The following is a 16701-nucleotide window of genomic DNA, read 5'->3' as shown; positions in this document are numbered from 1 at the left end:
CCATGACCACAAAATACGATAGTAGTCACCCTATTGCAAAGCGTATAACTGCGGCTGTAACTGCAATGTTGGTGTTAGACGTGCGCCCGGTGTCCGCCATCAGTGGAGTGGGATTTAGAGGGTTGATGGAGGTATTGTGTCCCCGGTACCAAATCCCGTCGAGATTCCACTTCACTAGGCAGGCGATACCAAAAATGTACAGAGAAGTACGATCAAGTGTCCTCAGTGCTCTAAAAAATGCGGTTGTACCCACTGTCCACTTAACCACGGACATGTGGACAAGTGGTTCTGGGCAAACGAAGGACTATATGACTGTGACAGCCCACTGGGTAGATGCATCCCCTTCCGCAGCAACAGCAACAGCTGCATCAGTAGCAGCATCTACAAAATGGCTGCTCGTGCAAAGGCAGGCAACATTGTGTATTACAGGCTTTAATAAGAGGCACAACGCTGACAACATATTAGAGAAACTGAGGGAAATTATCTCCCAGTGGCTTACCCCACTTAGACTCTCATGGGGATTTGTGGTGTCAGACAATGCCAGTAACATTGTGAGGGCATTAAATATGGGCAATTTCCAGCACGTCCCATGTTTTGCCCACACCATTAATTTGGTGGTGCAGCATTACCTCAAGAGTGATAGGGGTGTGCAGGAGATGCTTGCGGTGGCGCGCAAAATTGCTGGACACTTTCGGCATTCAGCCAGTGCCTACCGCAGACTAGAGGCACATCAAAAAAGCATGAACCTGCCCTGCCATCACCTCAAACAAGAGGTAGTGACGCGCTGGAACTCCACCCTCTATATGCTGCAGAGGATGGAGGAGCAGCAAAGGGCCATTCAGGCCTACACAGCCACCTACGACATAGGCAAAGGAGTGGGGATGCGCCTCAGTCAAGTGCAGTGGAGACTGATTTCCGTGTTGTGCAAGGTTCTGCAGCCATTTGAACTTGCCACACGAGAAGTCAGTTCCGACACTGCCAGCTTGAGTCAGGTCATTCCCCTGATCAGGCTGTTGCAGAAGCAGCTGGAGAAAGTGAGGGAGGAGCTGTTAAGCCATTGCGATTACACCAAGCATGTAGCTCTTGTGGATGTAGCCCTTCGTACGGTTTGCCAGGATCAGAGGGTGGTCACTCTTTTAAAGTCAGAGGAATACATTCTGGCCACCGTGCTCGATCCTCGGTTTAAAGCGTATGTTGTGTCTCTGTTTCCGGCGGACACAAGTCTACAGCGGTGCAAAGACCTGCTGGTCAGGAGATTGTCCTCTGAAGAGGACCGTGACATGCCAACAGCTCCACCCTCATTTTCTTCCACATCTATGGCTGCGAGGAAAAAGCTCAGTTTTCCCAAAAGAGGCGCTGGCGGGGATGCTGATAACATCTGGTCCGGACTGAAGGACCTGCCAACCATTGCAGACATGTCTACTCTCGCTGCATTGGATGCTGTCACAATAGAAAAAATTGTGAATGATTACTTTGCTGATACCATCCAAGTAGACATGTCAGACAGTCCATATTGTTACTGGCAGGAAAAAAAGGCAGTTTGGAAGCCCCTGTACAAACTGGCTCTATTTTACCTGAGTTGTCCCCCCTCCAGTGTGTACTCGGAAAGAGTTTTTAGTGCAGCAGGGAACCTGGTCAGTGAGCGGCGAAGGAGGTTGCTTCCTCATAACGTTGAAAAAATGATGTTTATAAAAATGAATAATCAATTCCTCAAAGAAGTACAGCACTGGTCTCCAGATAGTACAGAGGGACCTGTGGTTGTGGAGTCCAGCGGGGACGAATTGATAATGTGTGATGAGGAGGAAGTACACACTGTAGGGGGAGAGGAATCAGAGGTTGAGGATGAGGACGACATCTTGCCTCAGTAGAGCCTGTTTAGTCTGTACAGGGAGAGATGAATAGCTTTTTTGGTGTGGGGGCCCAAACAAACCAATAATTTCAGCCAAAGTTGTTTGGTAGGCCCTGTCGCTGAAATGATTGGTTTGTTAAAGTGTGCATGTCCTATTTCAACAACATAAGGGTGGGTGTGAGGGCCCAAGGACAATTCCATCTTGGAACTTTTTTTTTGCATTATATGACCAATCAACAGTCGTTTGCCATGTTCAAAAAGTAAAACCAAATTTAAACAAATTCAAGAAATTAAACCAAAAGTAAAATGCCCTGTCATAATTTAAAACGAGGTATTGACGTGCTCTAAAACTACTGTATTGTTGTTTATATTTTATAAACACTACACTTGAAAGCTTGAGTCTTACAATGAAAAAGTAACTGTCCATTACACGAATATTTGCAACAGGGACAATTTTAGGGTTAAGAAAGTCAACTAATAACACTTCGACGCTGTCTGTCTTTATAAACACTACACTTGGAAGTTGGAGGAGGTATTGTGGCCCCGGCACCAAATTTACTACCGGGGCCACTCCACTGTGCAGTCCATATTTAGGTGTATCAGATATTAAACAACGGTGACAGTTGATGCCCAATTTTTTAATTATATTGTTGGCGCTGTAAAAAATTGTGTTCCGGGCACACCACACTACGCAGTCCATACCCTTTTTTGGTGGAATTCTGACCCGTGGAGGGTTTTTTAATTATATTGTGGCCTCGGTACCAAATTGTGTATCGGGGCCACCACACTACTCAGTCAAGAAAGATAGATGCGTATCATAGATAAAGTACATTCAGTGGTGTGGGGCAAATTGAAAAATATTCAAAATGCACTCACATTATCAAAAACAAGAGGTTTTCACACGCTGAAACTCCAACATGTATATGATGGAGAGGATGGAGGAGCAGCGGTATGTGCAGTGTAATGCAGACCTGTTGAAGGTTTTTTTATATATTTTATTGTGGTGCCCAGTGCCCACTACTCTATGCAGTCCAGATACTATTTTTGGGTGTAATTCTGACCTGTTGAAGGTTTTCTATATATTATATTGTGGTTGCCAGTGGCCAGTCCTTTATGCAGTCCAGATACTATTTTTGGGTTTAATTCAGACCTATTGAAGGTTTTCTATATATTTTTTATTGTGGTGCCCAGTGCCCACTACTCTACGCAGTCCAGATACTATTTTTGGGTGTAATTCTGACCTGTTGAAGGTTTTCTATATATTATATTGTGGTGGCCAGTGGCCAGTCCTCTATGCAGTCCAGATACTTGTTTGGTGGAATTCAGACCAGTTGAGGGTGTATTTATTTTATTGTGGCCCCGGTATCAAATTGGGTACCGGGGCCACCCCACTACGCAGTCCAGATACTTGTTTGGTGGAATTCAGACCAGTTGAGGGTTTTATTATTATATTGTGGGGACCACTCTATACCACACTACCACTCTATACCACTCTATTTAATACTTTAATTCTATTTAATATTTTAATTATATTACTAATTCCCATAAAGAGGAACTGCCGCTTCTATTTAATACTTTAATTCTATTTAATACTTTAATTCTATTACTAATTCCCATAAAGAGGAACTGCCGCTTCTATTTAATACTTTAATTCTATTATTAGTTACCATAAAGAGGAACAAAATAAACCAATTTTACCAAAAGTATAATATGACTTACAAACACTACACTTGAAAGATGGTGCCTTTAAATGAAAAAGTCAGTCTTCATTGCACGACTATGTGCAACAGGGACAGTTTTTTGGTTTACAAAGTCAACCAATAACATTTCGACCCTGTCTGTCTTTAACATACTTGATGGGATCTCAATGACGAATGGTCTGTACCATGTTTGGAGGAGGCATTGTGGCCCCGGTACCAAATTGGGTACCGGGGCTACTCCACTATGCAGTCTAGATAGAGGTGTATCAGATATTAAACAACGTTGACTGTTGCTGCAAAAATTTTAAATAATATTCTGGGGAACACTACACTACGCAGTCCATAAACTTTTTGGGTGGAATTCAGACCTGTGTAGGGTTTTTTAATAATATTGTGGTGACCCACTCCTCTACGCAGTCCAGGTACATTATTGGTGCGAATCATACAAGTTCAGGGTTTTTAATTTATATTGTGGTGACCCACTCCTCTACGCAGTCCAGGTACATTATTGGTGCGAATCATACAAGTTGATGGTTTTCTTATTATATATATTGTGGTGACCCACTCCTCTACGCAGTCCAGGTACATTATTGGTGCGAATCATACAAGTTCAGGGTTTTTAATTTATATTGTGGTGACCCACTCCTCTACGCAGTCCAGGTACATTATTGGTGCGAATCATACAAGTTCAGGGTTTTTAATTTATATTGTGGTGACCCATTCCTCTACGCAGTCCAGGTACATTATTGGTGCGAATCATACAAGTTCAGGGTTTTTAATTTATATTGTGGTGACCCACTCCTCTACGCAGTCCAGGTACATTATTGGTGCGAATCATACAAGTTCAGGGTTTTTAATTTATATTGTGGTGACCCACTCCTCTACGCAGTCCAGGTACATTATTGGTGCGAATCATACAAGTTCAGGGTTTTTAATTTATATTGTGGTGACCCACTCCTCTACGCAGTCCAGGTACATTATTGGAGCGAATCATACAAGTTCAGGGTTTTTCATTTATATTGTGGTGACCCACTCCTCTACGCAGTCCAGGTACATTATTGGAGCGAATCATACAAGTTCAGGGTTTTTCATTTATATTGTGGTGACCCACTCCTCTACGCAGTCCAGGTACATTATTCGGTGCGATTCATACCAGTTGATGGTTTTCTTATTATATATATTGTGGTGACCCACTCCTCTACGCAGTCCAGGTACATTATTGGTGCGAATCATACAAGTTCAGGGTTTTTAATTTATATTGTGGTGACCCACTCCTCTACGCAGTCCAGGTACATTATTGGTGCGAATCATACAAGTTCAGGGTTTTTAATTTATATCGTGGTGACCCACTCCTCTACGCAGTCCAGGTACATGTTTTGGTGCGATTAAGACCAGTTGATGGTTTTCTTATTATATTGTGGGGACCACTCCACTACGCAGTCCAGAAAGATAGCTCGTTGCAACGTTTTGGACTAAGAACTATATTGTGAGGTGTTCAGAATACACGGTAAATTAGTGGAAATGCTTGTTATTGAATGTTATTGAGGTCAATAATAGCGTAGGAGTGAAAATAAGCCCAAAAAATTGATTTTTTAACTTTTTATGCTTTTTTCAAAAAAAATCTGAATCCAAAACCTTAAATCCGAACCAAAACCTTTCGGCAGGTGTTTTGCGAAACAAATCCGAACCCAAAACATCGAGAAAATCCGGATCCAAAACACAAAACCTCAAAAGTCGCCCGTGCACATCCCTATATAAAATGGATTATAACATGAGAATGATTTATGGAAGAAGCATACGATGGACCTTATTTAAAAATAATGGGCAAACTGTGCTGTACCTATTGCAAAGAAACTGTGTTTGAAGTTGTCAGTATTAGCAGTCTGTTGGGGGAAAACACCTTCAGTGTATTCCTGTCATGGTGTCCGTTGTCGGGGTTCCAATCTTTGTTAAAAGGTGCCCAACCCGGCAGAAATTGGCAACTCTAGTCTGAATTACCTTGAGAAAGTCGATAGACGAAACGTGTTGGACTCCGCCTTCACTACAATTTATTGGCCAATAGACAAACCGGAAGTGACATCACGACTGAAAGTATGCATGCGCTCCACGAGTGGAACGCATAATCAGCATCCCAGCAATAGCGGCATGGTCATCCGCTATCTCCATCTCTGACCTGGTCTTCCATACAGCTGTGCTATCGAACAAACATCACAAGAAAATTATTCATGAACCGGGCATGTTTTGGAACTTCCTAAGTCACCATCAACCGCAAGTACCATTCTATACTTAGAGGAGGTATTTTTAATACAGCTCCTAGACTCCATTGGATTTATGACCACGTATTTGGTATCAGTCTTTGATCCAACACGCATGGAACCACCCTCAATTGGACATCACATACTCCTGGTTCATTCTGCTTGCCATATACAAGTATCTCATTATTGACAGTTTTGATATTGGTATCATTTTATATGATCCACACACCGATTTCATTTATCAGCTATACGTTATAACATCAGGAATGGTTGGTTTAAGATTACCATAATCTGTTATTCTGCCCAATGAACTTTATGCCCTATGTTTTTGTCTACATTTGTCTATGTTTTTATATGATTACAGTTTTTAGTAAGCCAATATACTGTATCCTTGAGGCCTCTCAGTTATGTTCATATGTTCTTATGTCCATATGTTTTTACAGAATTAATAAATCTGTTTATTTTTATATTCAGCTATACATGGTACAGTCATCTATGGGGAACTGTTTTTTCCTTGCATTTATTGTCTAGATACTGAATGACTAGTAAGAATTACATGGTTTAATATCCATCATCATCACAAGCCAGTGAGCACAGAGATTTTCTATCCGTTCAGTTTGTTTATCTAAGGAGGGATCCTTAGTTCTGTTACAGCTCCTGCATTCCAGCGGAAGTTGAGCACACACTCTCCTTTTCACATCTGGACTGGCGGCAGAAATATGCACCTTTGGACTGGCAGCAGAAACTGGCATCTCTGGACTGGTGGCAGAAACTGGCATCTCGAAACAGGTGACTGGAACTGGCATCTCGAAACAAGTGGCCGGAACTGGCGCCACTGGACTGGTGGCAGAGACTGGAGCCACAAGACAGGAAGCTGGCACCTCTGGACTGGAGGCAGAGACTGTCGCCTCGTGACAGGCAGCTAGAACTGGTGCCTCAAGACTGGTGGCTGGAACTGGCAGGCTAGGCCTCATCCCAAGGAGCAGAACAGGCTGTAATGTTCAAACAGGAAGTGAAGTGCAAACAAATCCAGAATGAGGAGGGGAATAAACAAAAGACAGTAATGTAGGCTGTCGTGGTTTGTGGAGAAGACATTCTTGTAAAACTTATATATTACTGGCAGAGTAGAGACATAATTTATTAGTTCTTTTGCGCCACCGCTCCTCTTTAGTCATATGGGGGCATGGACCAACTGTGAACCTGGAGTTTGTTACACCGTAGTTCTTGGTAAACAGTAAATTTGTAGTAGCACTATTAAGATTCACACTGATTCAGCAGCAGGGAAGGTGGGGAGACAAATCAACAGCATCAGACTGGGATAGACAAAATCTGACAGTCTCCATAGTGGGTCAATAAGTAAGGCAGAAAATTGAGCTACCTGAGAGCATAGTAAAATTATGTCTGCTTGTAAAGTCTGTGGCAGGTGCCCCTGTGGGGCAGACATGTTGCAAGAGGAAAGAAAATGAAAAACAATTGCAGAAAGAGTCCCAGGAAAAAAATCTAAAGCAGGATCTTTCACAAGGCTCCAAAGTAGTCTTTTTGGCTGGTCATACTGTCACGTTTCAAAGTAAATCACAGCAATGGAGCCCGGGTTGTGAAGAAGCATATAGGTGTTTATTGCTCAGCAAATACAGGTAAATGGTACAAACCCAATGTAGTCAAAACTGCAAATGCAGGTACAATGGAAGGTAGAGAGATATCCAAAGCAGTTGTATAACTGCAAGATGTGGAGTCCAAGCGCACAGAAGCAGCAGGGAACAAACCATCAAGAAGCAAAGAAACAACAATGACCAGCACAGGAGAGAGGCAGGTATAAACAGGAAACACCCATGTGTACGAGATAATTGGTTCAACAGGTTAACCCCTAGTGAAGAAAAGAAAAAGGCACAATAGCAGCACCTCTGGTGAATAGTCAAGGTCCAGAAGGCAGGAGCTGCCAATGCAAAGAAGCATGTAATGCAGAGGGCTGCAGGCAGATCCTGCCACCACCAAACCCTATGTTGCCACATCATTTCAGGCAGAAGCACTCTGTTCTGTGTATCTAAGAAATGGGCACCAAAAAGTTCCTATACCAGGGCATGAAATTCCTAAAATAAGTGAAATGAATCTCTGATTTCTCCAGCATTAATCCTTAAATAGCAAAAATCAGTAAAAGAACATGTTGCTGGCCATTACGCCAGCATTTTTGCTATTCACATCTTATTAAATAGACCCCTAAATGTCTCATTATATTAACCAACAACATTACCGAATGAAAATGTAAAAATTTTGGCAAAAATGTAGATTTAAGGCTTGTGATAAGGTCTTTATTCACTTCATTCAACCAGATCAATTGGAATACTCTGTATAAGTCAGCTGCAAGCAATATTAAATACCACTACATTAATCTTCAAAAGGCACACACTATCCCCAAGGCAAGAGCACTAGTGTCATTAAACACAACCAATACTTTTTATTCATTCGAGTGACATTTTTTTGCAGAAAGTCTTTACTGTGTGAAATAAAAATTTTGTAATACCATAGTGAGTTGCAAGTTTTAATCAATTTACACTGATATATCATTAAATTAAAAGTGTTTATGACGGGAAAATCAGAAACATCATATATTTACATCAATAAGGAAGGTTCATTAAAATACTTTTCTACAATCATGAGACAAATGTCATGTTCCTAAGTCTGATTTTACAATTGTTTTCAAGGTAAGTATGTTCTAATGGCAAAAGCAAATGTCACTGCCTTTAAATATGAATTATTTTGTATTAGGTCCAATATTAATTAAATTAATGGCCAAGCCAAGCTTCCAACAGTTTAATAACCTTTGGATTTAGACAAGGGATTAAATTCAGACAGTCATTGAAGAGTTATCATGTGCTTGTGGTTAGTTTATTGGACTATTGGGAGAATGTAGTGAAAATATTCTACATTTCAAAATATTACCTTGAGCTTACAAGTATAGTATAGTTTTAAATTAGATGTCTCTACCTGTCTCTCAACATTACTTATATGGAGAAAACAGTTTAGTCAGAAATCTTGACATGAAAAAGTGATGAGGCAATAGTAGTGTACAAACATGTAGCAAATGGTTTGAGAACTTTGCATCCTAATTTATTTGTTAAAAATGAATGAATCAGTATAATTAGATTTATGACTAATTCACCAGATCCAACCCTATAGCAATCCTTGTTTTTTTCTGTTGCAAACAATGTCATGTCTGGGAATCATCATCATAATTTATTCAAATAGCACCAGCTAATTTTGGAGTACTTTTACAATTTGAAACACACACAGTAGTATATCAATACTGGGTAATACAGACAGACAGAGAGGTAAAAGGGTCCTGCTCACAAGCTTACAATTTATAGGACAATGGGAGTCTGATACATGAGATCACATATTGCATATTGGTCAAGCCAAAATGCAGAGTTAAAGAATGTCTAGTAGGCCATATGATCCAGTCACACAGCAATGTTGGTCAGGGATTCAGAGAGTTGTACTTTTGTGTGAACTGTGCAAAGAGTGGTAATAAGGTAACCTAGGAAGGTTAAGAGGGTGGTTGAGGAATATTATAAGCTTGCCTGAAAAGGTGGGTTTTCAGAGAACGCTTGAAGGTTTGAAGACTAGAGGAACGTCTTATTGTGCAAGTGAGGGAATTCCACAAAGTGTGTGCAGCACGAAAAAAGTTCTGTAATCGAGCATGGGAGCAGGTAATGGGAATTTATAAACTAGGCATGTAGCTAATAAGGATAATTTGTGAAAAGCAAAATAAGTTTAAGTTTAAACAACAAATGATGAAAAAAACACATGTAAACAGAATCTGTAATTCCAAATTCACATCAGTCATACAACTGCACCATGACAGATTTTAGATGGTTCTGGGGAGGGTTGTGTGAAGCTTCTGAAATTCTGTTTGATCCTATTGATTTAAATTTAATGTCATGACTAAATAATAAAAATGCAAACTTAACTCCCCAACAACCTCAGTACTGATGCTGATTTTACAGGGTTGGGGTGTGTTTACACTAAAAAATATTGAAAAGACCTATTCTTTTAATGGAGGCCCATTTGGCAGAAAATCACTTTTTCAGGTGTACAAGCTATAATAAAACAGTCTCCATGTACAGTTCACTGTGTAAAAAAAGTAACTAAATAATTTAGAAATGCATGCACCCTCCCCAGCCTGGTGTCCACTATAATAGAGGCCAAGAGCATGGAATATCCCTGATATAAGCAATACCAGCACCAGGCTGGTAAATGCCGGGCAAGAGGTTACAAAAAATAACACACTTATTTTCCCAGAGCTTCTTAGTTCCGGGCGGAAAATCTCTGAAGCTCTTTCTGAATTCACTGGGTTATTTAGTCTGAGGTTATTTAACAAGATAGGGACCACTCTAGTGGCCAGTAACTACACATCAGAACTCCAAGGCTAGTCTTGCAATTTATTTCCGGACAAACACATGAATAGTGGATAAAAGCTAAAATCAGGGCTGGCAGCTCAGGTACAAAGAGCAAAATTAAGCTTGGTTGGAAAAGCTATAATAGAGTTAGATCAACAAGAACTGCATGCACCTTAAACTCAAGGCACTATACTGACCACAATAATTGTTTTTTATATGAGAACATCTAAATTGGTATTGTTATATATTGAAAATGATGAATACAATTTATTAAGGAATGTCTGTTTGTTTATATCTACTGGATATTCTTTTGTCTCTATAGCTTTCCAATCATTTTTGGGGTAATTGAATCATGCATTTGCCTTTGGAATTTTCATATAGAATCCGAAATACTAAGTGATGTTGATAGAGACTTTATCATTTACTCTCTAGCACACTCACCAAGAACATTGTTAATTCCAGCATAGTCACAATCAACATTATCATCACAGGGGAAACAGAGGGTGCTTGATAGAGAATAACTATTTTCTATTTTCTTTCTACTGGCAGCTGGTTTGCTATCTCTTGAATTTGGTGAGGGTATTTTTCTCTTAAATGGGATCATGATGTATATTTATATATTGATTTAGAGTTGACTTCTTAAGGTTTGTTCCCTGAAGATTAAGGCTGACCATTTTTGCACACACTGTGCAATTGGCCATTGAGATATTATTAATGTTACTTTTTCTTTTAAAAATCCAAGCTAATAATTTACTATTTACAATGGTAGAATAGCTTTTGTGTGATGTCTGACATTGTATTAGATGCATTCCTGTTTTGGCTAATTTTTTTGAATGGTTGCGGGTGAAAAAGATTCTCCTCATATTCAAACTTATCAAACTGAGTAAGTTGCTCTCCTAATTACAATTTTCTGGCTTGCTTTCAAGGTAAATAAAGAAGTGGAAGTTGCTCAATCAATTTATAGGCTATAGCAGGTGCTTGAAATGGTGGGGTTATCCTGAAAGGATCAAACACACAGAGAGATCCCCCCATCACACTGCTATAGCCAGCAACAGATCTGCCATTTCTACTGTAGATAAAAATGCAAAAGTCTTAGTTACACACATTTGCAAATGTATGTTAAAGCCACCCGTCACTCCACGGCACTTTTGCTAATAGAGCAGTCCTAACTCTAAACAATGAAAGTACCCATATATTTGGGTCATACATATGTGTTTTTAAATTGAGAGCTAACTTACCAAAGAGGTACCCCAGAAGCCTCCAAATAGCAATCCAATGTCAGCACTCCCCCACAGCTACTGACACCAACATGCCTCTCAGACAAATAAAGAAGTGGAAGTTGCTCAATCAATTTATAGGCTATAGCAGGTGCTTATAGAGTGGGGTTATCCTGAAAGAAACAAACACACAGAGAGATCCCCCAGCACACTGCTATAGCCAGCAACAGATCTGCCATAGCCTATAAATTGATTGTCATGCTAAGTTTAAATGTTTTACTTTTCTAACTTCTACGCTCAATGACATGCTTATGGGAAGAGATTAGGTGCACTTTAAAGTGTACTGGTGGACCATCATTTCACAATGGTGCAAATCGAGACATTTCATGGTTCACCTAGGTGTACTGTATAAATAACCTCATCTGAGTTTAAAATTAAAAATGCATGATTAACATGCTCAATATATTCAAACCAGTTTGTAAATATATTCGATTCAAACTTGTTTACAATGTAATCGTGATTTTAGAAAATGTTTGATTGAGGTTCAACTGCTCTAATTAGAAGTTTGAGTTCACAACTTACAGATGAAGCTTAAATTGCTTCACTTTATAGTATATTTAACATTTCTGTGTTTGAGTTACTATTTGTAGGAAGAATCATTAAAAATTATAAACAATGTAACAATTTTTGTTCAAACAAGCTTGATAATTGTGAAACTGACTGTGGTGAAGGGATGTTGGAGTCCCTTTAAAATGATGTTATTTCAAATATGCGAGGATTGGGGAAATTGAGACTCTTTTAGAGCCTCTCCCAATCCAGGGCTCTTTTTTATGTTCTGTAGTGTGGTGGGGTTGGGTCTGACACTGTAATTTCATTGCCTATATTGCCACTATGACATCACTACTCTGCCAAAACTCACCGAGCTGGTGCTTAGTGACCAGTAAGAATTTCCTTCTTTTTTTTTTTTATAACTTTTTATTAGAAACATCTTTTCCCATAGAAAATGCATTACAGATTAAACAGAAATAGATAACACATGTTTACATACAACAGGTTCTCTCGCACTTGGGAGATAAATGTATATTTATCTATCTAATACTGCAAAGATGTTATTTTAACTTTTCAAGTTTGAAGGGTATAAAAGGGGGTGGGGTATACAGGGACCAAAGGGAGGGATGGGGGGGGGGGGGTAAATGATTCACTCATCCAGTAAAAGAACAAGTATGCTTGCTTAGGAATATCTTTCCATGTCTAGATTCCACTAGAACTGGAGTGGAGATTGATTGTGATGTATGGCCCAAGGGGTCCATATTTTGTAGAAGGAGACGGAGGAGCCCCTCAGCACACTAGTAATGTGTTCCATCTGGTAAGTGTGCCAGATCCGACTGCAGACCATCTGGAGTGTTGGTGGTGTGGAGCTTTTCCAAGAGGCCGCTATTTGACATGTGGCAGCACTGATGATGTGCCTAAAGAGTTTGTGAGCAGATTTAGTGAGGTCTGGAATGGGTAGTGGCAGTAAGATGTGCTTAGGGTCAGGTGGTATGTAAGCACTTAGGATTGTTGAGGCTAGAGCAAGAACTGCTGCCCAGTATGGGCGGATCCCGGGACAGTCCCACCATATATGCATGAATGTTCCCGTCTGACCACAGTTTCTCCAACAATCAGCGCTGGTCTGTGGATATATTTTTTGTAATCTCGAGGGGACATAATACCATCTGTGCAACAATTTGTTAGCATTTTCTTTAATGCGTACATTTATAGAAGAGTGAGCCGTACCATCAAATACATCTGACCATTCTTCCTCATCCAGTACAGTCCCCAGGTCATCCTCCCACTGCATCTGAAAGCGATCCTTAACAGGCGGATTGGTAGGAAGTAAAGTATTATATAGAATAGAAATGAGTCCTTTGGAGGTTGGGCCCAAAAGACAGATTCTCAAATGTGGTGGATGGTCTGGAAAAGAGTTGAGCTTTGACTGTTTGGTGGTAGTGCCTAATCTGAAGATACAGATGGAACTGCCTCGGAACAAAGCCACACTGTTCCACCAACTCCGAGAATTGTGGAAATATTTCTGTTCTGGTTATATGGTTGAGTAACAGCAGTTTGCCTCTACCCGCCCACTTCGAATACATAGAGCGAGACAGACCGGGCGTAAAGGCTGTATTAGACCATAAGGGTACTAGAATCGAAGGAGTAGGAGAGAGGGAAGCAAAGTGATTGCATCTAGACCAAATTGATAGAGATAGGGCCAGGACTGGATGGGCTCGGACAGAGGCCTGGCGCTGTGTGCTTGATAGCCATAGTACAGAGCAGATCGGTGAGCCACCCAGTATGTCCGACTCTATGTCCACCCATATCCTAGTTCCAGGAGGAGAATGCCATTGTACACACTGGGCCAGCCTCGCAGCGTAATAGTAATTGCTAGGGATGCCAAGACCACCCGCCGCGGGAGAGCGCTGTAGAATGCGAGCAGATATCCTGGGTCTCTTGTTCGACCATATAAATTGCATTATTAAAGTTTGTAACATATTCAGAATAGAGGGGGGGACCCTGATAGGCAAAGTGTGGAAAAGGTACAATAACCTTGGGAGCAAATTCATTTTCACAGACGTTATCCTTCCCACCCAGGATATCATGAGTTTGTCCCATGTTTTTAGATCTTTTTTAATACAGGCTATGAGGGGGGTAATTATCTTGGTAGATATTTTCCACCCTTCTGGTAAGGGCTATGCCCAAGTATCTTATGTATTCGGAATTCCAGTGAAAGGGGAAGTTTAATTCTAGAAGTTGCTTTAACTTAGGGGGAATATGGAGGTTATCCCTGAGGAAGCCCACTGGCCAATGCCCCGGGCGAAACGCGTTGGAGTTAACAACATATTGAGCACAAATACATGAGCCCGAGACTCTACCATTTCCCTGCTTATCGAGTCTCAGGGCGTTTTTGCGCATGCGCATGGAATTTGACATTCATCCATAGACGCAGAGATACATCTGCCAATAGAGAGGAGGAATGGTCGGCTGGTAACTCCCCCTTTGTTTCAACACAGGACCTGGGACTACTGTTTTCCATACACGTGGAGCACTGACCGCCCGATCAGGATTTCCCCGGCCTCAACCCTCAAACGAGAAGGAGAGAGGCTCTCTCGAAAGTAGGAGGATTTATTCTTAAGGAGTGCTCACCAGCACTTGTTGGATGCCGCTTATCATCGGAGATAATTGTTCAACTAATTAACACTACCATCATAGATTGCGGGACTGCCACTAAATGCCTGTCTGCAGCACAGATATCCGGACGTTCCTTTACTATGTGAGTTATTATTATTGTCACTCAGACCTTTCACTTTGCCTGCATTGACTTTTATCAGTATCACTTTCCTTTCACATTGGACAATACACTCTATTTTACTCTATTTTTACTTTGCTGTATATCTCTGATGCTGCTGGTATATTCATCGTTGTACCATACACCATACACCTTTATGGCTCCATAGTGAGCGATAGATTTATGTGCAAACCCCTGGAGTTTGATACATCATCTGTTCTATCTGTTAGTGCCTGCATCTATATGTATATACTGTATTGTATACCACATCAGTTATTGTTGTTGTTCCGGCTGGAACACATTGTTTATAAAGTACTACTATCGTTCAACTGCTTCATACTTTCATACAAGCGCCTTGAACCAGTTAAATCCTATATCTATACATCTTTGTTGGGGAGTTTAGGGATCCCCCATTTAATTTCAGGTTCTTTCTGGCTGCTTCATATACTTGGAGGAAGCGCAACCTATCCCCCCGTTGGTACAATATCAATATGGAGGTTTTGGCTGTGTTTATCTTAAAGTTTGATATTGTGGAAAAGATTTCAAGCTCTTGAAATAGGTTGGGGAGAGAGGTTAGAGGGTTAGTTAGGGTGAGGAGAATATCATCCGCATAGAGGGCTATCTTATGGGTACTGGAAGGTAGTTGTATCCCCGTTATATTAGGATTTATACGAATTCTCGTAGCTAGGGGTTCTATCACCAAAGCAAATAAAAGGGGAGACAGGGGACACCCTTGTCGGGTTCCGTTTTGGATAATAAAAGATGGAGAGGAGCCTCCGTTCACCTGGACTGAGGTCGATGGGTTATGGTACAGGGCTGACACCCCTTTAAGGAAGTGGTCTTGGAAGCCATACGCAGCTAAAGCCTGCATCATGAAGGGCCAGCCAACGCGGTCAAATGCCTTCTCCGCGTCAAGTGACATGAGAAAAGAGGGTTGTTTGTTATCATTAATATTTTGGATAAGATCTATGATCCGCCTAGTATTGTCCGCTGCCTGTCGACCCGGGACAAACCCGACTTGATCTGGATGTATTAGCCTGGGGAGCACGAAATTAACCCTATTCGCGAGAATTTTAGCATATATCTTGAGATCAACGTTTAGAAGTGATATGGGGCAATAGCTGCTACAATGGGAGGGGTCCTTACCCTCTTTTGGTATTACTGATATCCTGGATCGGGTCGTCGCCGGGTCAAAGGAAGCTCCATCAAGAATGGTGTTAAACCATGTGGTGAGTTTAGGGCTAAGGACACCTGCAATTTTTTTTATAGTATTTGGCTGGAAAGCCATCTGGGCCTGGAGCAGAGGACACTTTCATGCCACTTAAGGCAGCAATGGTTTCCTCCTCCGTTATGTCTAAGTTAAGAAATTCAATCTCTGCTTCAGAGAGCCGCGGAAGTTGACAAGAGCATAGGTAAGCATTTATTCTATCTTCTAAATCAGGGGGGGTGGAGATGAGGCATCTAAATTATATAGCGACGAATAATACATTTGGAATTCCTTCATTATCTGACTCGGGTTGTATGTCACTACACCCTTTGGGTTTTTAATTGATGTAATCGCATTACGCGTACGTCTCTGCCGCAGCCTCCTAGCCAGAAGAGAATCCGCCTTATCACTCTTTTCGTAGAAGAGCTGCTGGGTCCATTTAAGACTATGGGCTGTTTTTTTGGAAAGGACCGCGCCGAGCTGGCCCCTCACTGCCGTCAGTTCTCACAGGTGCGATGGGTCTAGTGAGCCCTGAAGTTGAGCGAGGAGGGAGATAAGTCTAGTCTCTAGTGTAGCTATCAGCTCTTTCTCTTCTCTGTGTCGAGCAGAGGCGATGCTGATGAGCCTTCCACGGATTGTGGCTTTATGCGCCTCCCAGACTATGGATGGTGATAAGTCAGGGGACTCATTCATAGCAAAGTAATCGTTAAGTGCCTCCGCTAGCTCCAAGCATGTCTTAGGGTTAAGTAAAAGGGTG

At 41.2% G+C, this 16701-nt stretch overlaps 1 protein-coding gene across 1 annotated transcript in view; it reads left to right on the top strand.

Annotated features, from left to right (window-relative positions):
• Positions 1-16469, top strand: part of LOC142138735 (uncharacterized) — a 37835-nt gene extending 21366 nt beyond the window's left edge. Inside the window, exon 4 of the mRNA XM_075195661.1 lies at positions 16323-16469. Coding sequence (XP_075051762.1) covers positions 16323-16469 — 147 coding nt within the window. The remainder of the gene's footprint in view (positions 1-16322) is intronic.
• Positions 16470-16701: the final 232 nt, after the last annotated feature.

Source organism: Mixophyes fleayi, chromosome 1 (assembly GCF_038048845.1).
Source record: "Mixophyes fleayi isolate aMixFle1 chromosome 1, aMixFle1.hap1, whole genome shotgun sequence".
NCBI classification, from domain to species: Eukaryota; Metazoa; Chordata; class Amphibia; order Anura; family Limnodynastidae; genus Mixophyes; species Mixophyes fleayi.
The sequence above is the reverse complement of the archived record's forward strand: the minus strand, read 5'-3'. Positions and strand labels throughout refer to the sequence as shown.